General features: G+C 60.2%; 1 protein-coding gene across 1 annotated transcript; it reads right to left on the bottom strand.

Annotated features, from left to right (window-relative positions):
• Window positions 1-2,245: 2,245 nt before the first annotated feature.
• On the bottom strand, window positions 2,246-5,682 carry LOC137306335 (potassium channel subfamily K member 1-like). The gene is made up of 3 exons (XM_067975483.1): window positions 5,643-5,682; window positions 5,130-5,525; window positions 2,246-2,729 (listed from the first exon to the last, which is right to left on the bottom strand). The coding sequence occupies exons 1-3, from the start codon at window positions 5,680-5,682 to the stop codon at window positions 2,473-2,475; spliced, it is 693 nt and encodes a 230-aa protein (XP_067831584.1). The 3' UTR covers window positions 2,246-2,472.
• Between the last annotated feature and the right edge of the window lie 537 nt (window positions 5,683-6,219).

The raw sequence follows: 6,219 nt of genomic DNA, 5'->3' as shown, positions 1-6,219 counted from the left end.
CCGGGAGCAGCCACCTTAAAAGGGCAACGTCCCAAGCCCCCATCCTGCAGCTCGTCACCGTAGTCCCAGAGCAGTGGGTGAGCTTCCTCAGGCTGCACTCCAGAGACGAGAGCGGGACGTTACCACACACTTACTGTAGGAAGGAACTTGCATTTATATAGCGCCTTTCACCACCTCAGGATGCCCCGTAGCGATTTACAGCCAATGAGGTACTTTTGAAGTGTAGTCACTGTTGTAATGTAGGAAACGCAGCAGCCGATTTGCGCACAGCAAGATCCCACAAACAGCAATGTGATAATGACCAGATCATCTGTTTTTTTAGTGATGTTGGTTGAGGGATAAATATCGGCCCCAGGACATCGGGGAGAACTCCCCCCTGCTCTTCTTCCAATAGTGGCCGTGGGATCTTTTACATCCACCTGAGAGGGGCAGACGGGGCCCTCGGCTTAACGATTCATCGAAAGACGGCACCTCCGACAGTGCGGCGCTCCCTCAGTACAGACCCTCCGACAGTGCGGCGCTCCCTCGGTACTGACCCTCCGACAGTGCGGCTCTCCCTCGGTACTGACCCTCCGACAGCCCGGCGCTCCCTCAGTACTGACCCTCCGACAGCGCGGCGCTCCCTCGGCACTGACCCTCCGACAGCCCGGCTCTCCCTCGGTACTGACCCTCCGACAGCCCGGCGCTCCCTCAGTACTGACCCTCCGACAGTGCGGCTCTCCCTCGGTACTGACCCTCCGACAGCCCGGCTCTCCCTCGGTACTGACCCTCCGACAGCCCGGCGCTCCCTCGGTACTGACCCTCCGACAGCGCGGTGCTCCCTCGGTACTGACCCTCCGACAGCCCGGCTCTCCCTCGGTACTGACCCTCCGACAGCCCGGCGCTCCCTCGGTACTGACCCTCCGACAGCGCGGCGCTCCCTCGGTACTGACCCTCCGACAGCCCGGCGCTCCCTCAGTACTGACCCTCCGACAGTGCGGCTCTCCCTCGGTACTGACCCTCCGACAGCCCGGCCCTCCCTCGGTACCGACCCTCCGACAGCCCGGCTCTCCCTCGGTACCGACCCTCCGACAGCCCGGCGCTCCCTCAGTACTGACCCTCCGACAGCGCGGCGCTCCCTCGGTACTGACCCTCCGACAGCCCGGCGCTCCCTCAGTACTGACCCTCCGACAGAGCGGCTCTCCCTCGGTACTGACCCTCCGACAGCCCGGCTCTCCCTCGGTACTGACCCTCCGACAGCCCGGCTCTCCCTCGGTACTGACCCTCCGACAGCCCGGCGCTCCCTCGGTACTGACCCTCCGACAGCGCGGTGCTCCCTCGGTACTGACCCTCAGACAGTGCGGCGCTCCCTCGGTACTGACCCTCCGACAGAGCGGCTCTCCCTCGGTACTGACCCCCCGACAGCCCGGCTCTCCCTCGGTACTGACCCTCCGACAGTGCGGCACTCCCTCAGTACCGACCCTCCGACAGTGCGGCGCTCCCTCAGTACCGACCCTCCGACAGAGCGGCGCTCCCTCAGTACCGACCCTCCGACAGTGCGGCACTCCCTCAGTACCGACCCTCCGACAGTGCGGCGCTCCCTCAGTACCGACCCGCCCGACAGTGCGGCGCTCCCTCAGTACTGACCCTCCGACAGTGCGGCGCTCCCTCAGTACTGACCCTCCGACAGTGCGGCACTCCCTCAGTACTGACCCTCCGACAGTGCGGCGCTCCCTCAGTACCGACCCTCCGACAGTGCGGCGCTCCCTCAGTACCGACCCTCCGACAGTGCGGCGCTCCCTCAGTACTACAGTGGGGAGTGTCGGCCTGGATGATGGAGCTCGAGTCTCTGGAGTGGGGGCTCGAACCCACGACCTGACGCTGGGGCACGAGTGCCCGCCCACCGAGCCACGGATAACACCTGAAGCCCTTTCTCCTCCGGGACTCCTCCCTGTTCTCAGCGTCTCCTACTCTAACCTGGAACCTCAAAAAACCCGTGCGGCTCCTCGCTCCGTCAGTTTACTCTGCCGCAATCCGGCTCGGTGGGTGTCTCTCTGAGTCAGGGGGGTCGTGGGTTCGAGCCCCCACTCCAGGAAATTGAGCCCCTAATCCAGGCCCACGGTGTCGGTCTGAGGGAGTGCTACACTGTCAGAGGTGCCGTCCGTCGGATGAGACGTTAAAACGAGGCCCGGTCGGCCCCGTCTCAGACGGGGAGAATCCAGCATCAGCCCAATTAACTCGCGGTAACTTTTATTATTTACATGCTAGTTTTTTTCATACAATACTGAAATAAAAATCGATAGATCGGGGCATTCTGTTCCAGAAACAGATACGTGCGTGTCGAAGACGGGGGTCCCAGCAGGCCGAGAATGACGGGATTCACGGAGACCGAGGTTTGCCACAGGTTTGGTGCGGGGAGTCGGGGAGAGGACACGCTGGGGACGTCCGATGGCTGCTGTTTGTGGGAGGGGTCCCGGCGAGGGCGGGGGCGCGTCACTGTTCGGACGAGCGTACCGCCCCCTCGCCGTGCAAGGCCGTCTCGGGACCGTTAACCCGTCTGTCGCCGCAGGCGAGGCCTCCCACGGCGGCCGCCTTCGAGGCAGTGATGGCCACCTCCTGCTCCCTCAGGCCCAGCCAGACCTCCTTGTCGACGTGGCTGACAAAGAGTTGGACAAAGTGCTGCATCTCCTCGAGTTTGTAGAAGGTCTCGACCACCACGAGCAGGGCGACCAGCCCGATCATCATGTAGCCTGCACACGGCAAAGCATCACAATTGGTTAGGCGACGGCAAGGCCGGTTAACTGAGCTAACCACGGTCGGCATCAAACACTCCCAGGGCAGGTACGGGGTTAGATACAGAGTAAAGCTCCCTCTACACTGTCCCATCAAACACTCCCAGAGCAGGTACAGCATGGGTTAGTTACAGAGTAAAGCTCCCTCTACACTGTCCCATCAAACACTCCCAGGGCAGGTACAGGGTTAGATACAGAGTAAAGCTCCCTCGACACTGTCCCATCAAACACTCCCAGGGCAGGTACAGGGTTAGATACAGAGTAAAGCTCCCTCTGCACTGTCCCATCAAACACTCCCAGGGTCAGGTACAGGGTTAGATACAGAGTAAAGCTCCCTCTACACTGTCCCGTCAAACACTCCCAGGGCAGGTACAGGGTTAGATACAGAGTGAAGCTCCCTCTACACTGTCCCATCAAAAACTCCCAGGGCAGGTACAGGGTTAGATACAGAGTAAAGCTCCCTCTACACTGTCCCGTCAAACACTCCCAGGGCAGGTACAGGGTTAGATACAGAGTAAAGCTCCCTCTACACTGTCCCGTCAAACACTCCCAGGGCAGGTACAGGGTTAGATTACAGAGTAAAGCTCCCTCTACACTGTCCCATCAAACACTCCCAGGGCAGGTACAAGTTAGATGCAGAGTAAAGCTCCCTCTACACTGTCCCATCAAACACTCCCAGGGCAGGTACAGGGTTAGATACAGAGTAAAGCTCCCTCTACACTGTCCCATCAAACACTCCCAGGGCAGGTACAGGGTTAGATACAGAGTAAAGCTCCCTCTACACTGTCCCGTCAAACACTCCCAGGGCAGGTACAGGGTTAGATACAGAGTAAAGCTCCCTCTGCACTGTCCCGTCAAACACTCCCAGGGCAGGTGCAGGGTTAGATACAGAGTGAAGCTCCCTCTACACTGTCCCGTCAAACACTCCCAGGGCAGGTACAGGGTTAGATACAGAGTAAAGCTCCCTCTACACTGTCCCGTCAAACACTCCCAGGGCAGGTACAGGGTTAGATACAGAGTAAAGCTCCCTCTACACTGTCCCATCAAACACTCCCAGGGCAGGTACAGGGTTAGATACAGAGTAAAGCTCCCTCTACACTGTCCCGTCAAACACTCCCAGGGCAGGTACAGGGTTAGATACAGAGTGTCGCTCTATTGGAAGAAGAGCAAGGATTTCCCCCGATGCCAACATTCCTCCTTCATCCATCACCAAACGGATGAGCTGTTGATTGGTTGGCCTGGGATCTTGCTGTGCACTGAAAAGGCTGCCCAAATAAGAACAGGCCCTGCACCTCCAAGTAACTCGATCCGCTGTGAAGCGTTTCGGAGGGTATATGAGTAGGTGTGATGTGAACACTATGTTATTCTCTGGCCCTCAGACCTCAGCCCGCAGCCGATAAAGAAAAAAGGCCGAAGTTTCAGCTCCTTCCAGACTCGCACGTTTTGGGGTTGTTCGCCCTCGGTTTAACGCCTCGTCCGAAAGACGGCACCTCCGACGGTGCGGCGCTCCCTCGGTACCGACCCTCCGACGGCGCGGCGCTCCCTCGGTACCGACCCTCCGACGGCGCGGCGCTCCCTCGGTACCGACCCTCCGACGGCGCGGCGCTCCCTCGGTACCGACCCTCCGACGGCGCGGCGCTCCCTCGGTACCGACCCTCCGACGGCGCGGCGCTCCCTCGGTACCGACCCTCCGACGGCACGGCGCTCCCTCGGTACCGACCCTCCGACGGTGCGGCGCTCCCTCGGTACCGACCCTCTGACGGCGCGGCGCTCCCTCAGTACCGACCCTCCGACAGCGCGGCGCTCCCTCAGTACCGACCCTCCGACAGCGCGCCGCTCCCTCAGTACTGACCCTCCGACAGTGCGGCGCTCCCTCAGTACCGACCCTCCGACAGTGCGGCGCTCCCTCGGTACTGACCCTCTGACAGCGCGGCGCTCCCTCAGTACGGACCCTCCGACAGTGCGGCGCTCCCTCAGTACTGACCCTCCGACAGCGCGGCACTCCCTCAGTACTGACCCTCCGACGGTGCGGCGCTCCCTCAGTACTGACCCTCCGACAGTGCGGCGCTCCCTCAGTACTGACCCTCCCACATTGCGGCGCTCCCTCAGTACCGACCCTCCGACGGCGCGGCGCTCCCTCAGTACCGACCCTCCGACAGCGCGGCGCTCCCTCGGCACCGGCACCGGGGAGTGTCGGCCTGGGTTACGGGGCTCGAGTCTCTGGAGTGGGGACTCGGACCTTCGACCTTCTGACTCAGAGGCGAGAGAGAGAGAGAGAGGGAGAGAGAGACCCACTGAGCTAAGGTCTTTTCAAAAAGGGCAGTAGAGACCCTTAGGCCCGTGCAACGGGACACTCACATGCGATGCCGGCCTTGTAGAGGTGTTGGTAGCTGGGGTAGCGTGATTTCCCTGGCACGTAGTCTCCAAGGCCGATGGTGCTGAGGGAAATGAAGCAGAAATACAGAGACTGCACGTAGTCCCAGCCCTTCTCCAGGGCCACGAAAGCCGCGGCTGGTATCAGGAAGAAGCAGCTGACGACGACCAGCCCGACCAGGAAGGCGTGCACCTGTGCGACCAGCTTCAGCGGGAGGCCCCAGTTGGCGTGGACGTAGACGATGGGCACCCAGTGGACGTAAAACATGAGGCGTTGCACCAGACTGGTGAGCATCAACAGGGTGACGGGGATCCCCAGGACCGAGTAGAGGATGCAGAATGCCTTCCCTCCGTTAGTGAGAGGGACGGTGTGTCCGTAACCTGGAGGCGGAGAGAGAGAAAAAAAAAAAACGGCAGCGCCAAGGCAGGTTCTCGCACTCCCACAGCGCCTCGGGGCGCCCCGCCAATGAAACCCTCTTTAAAAAAAAATCTGGTCACTTGTAATCATGGAATCGTACAGCGCTGCCGTTCGGCCCATCGTGCCTGTGCCGGCTCTTTGAAAGAGCCATCCAATTACTTTCTCCCCGCTGCCCTGCAAATGGCTCCTTTTTCAAGTCATGTAGGGAGACGAGGCAGCCAATTTGCGCATGGCAAGATCCCACGATGTGGTTGATGACCAGATCATCTGGTTTTTTTTTAAAAAAGTGATGTTGGTTGAGGGATAAACAGTGGCCCTGGACACTGGGGGTTGGCCCGCCGTGTCCAATCAGGAGCCCACAGCAAACACTGGAAGAGGAGGAGGCCATTCAGCCCCTCGGGTCTGTTGCCCCCTTCGATTAGCTCAGGGCTGACCTGTTCCTCAACTCCATTTACCCGCCTTGGTTCTGGAACCCAGAACTGAACATCGGTAGCTGAAAACACTCTTAGAATCTTACAGCACAGGAGGCCATTCGGCCCATTGTGCCTGTGCCAGCTCTTTGAAAGAGCTATCCAATTAATCCCACTCCCCCCCACCCTGCTCTCTCCCCATTAGCCCTGCAAACTTTTTCCTTTTCAAGTATTTATCCGATTCCCA

This window comes from Heptranchias perlo, chromosome 43 (assembly GCF_035084215.1).
Source record: "Heptranchias perlo isolate sHepPer1 chromosome 43, sHepPer1.hap1, whole genome shotgun sequence".
In the NCBI taxonomy this organism is placed as follows: Eukaryota; Metazoa; Chordata; class Chondrichthyes; order Hexanchiformes; family Hexanchidae; genus Heptranchias; species Heptranchias perlo.
This window is presented reverse-complemented; position numbering and strand designations above follow the sequence as displayed.

Coding starts and splice junctions, on each gene's coding strand:
- LOC137306335 (XM_067975483.1), bottom strand. CDS start 5,682: ATGGGCCGAACGGCAGCGCTGTACGATTCCATGATTACAA. Junction 5,526..5,642: donor GTACGATTCCATGATTACAA/GTGACCAGATTT, acceptor CTCCGCCTCCAG/GTTACGGACACACCGTCCCT. Junction 2,730..5,129: donor CTACAAGGCCGGCATCGCAT/GTGAGTGTCCCG, acceptor TGCCGTGTGCAG/GCTACATGATGATCGGGCTG.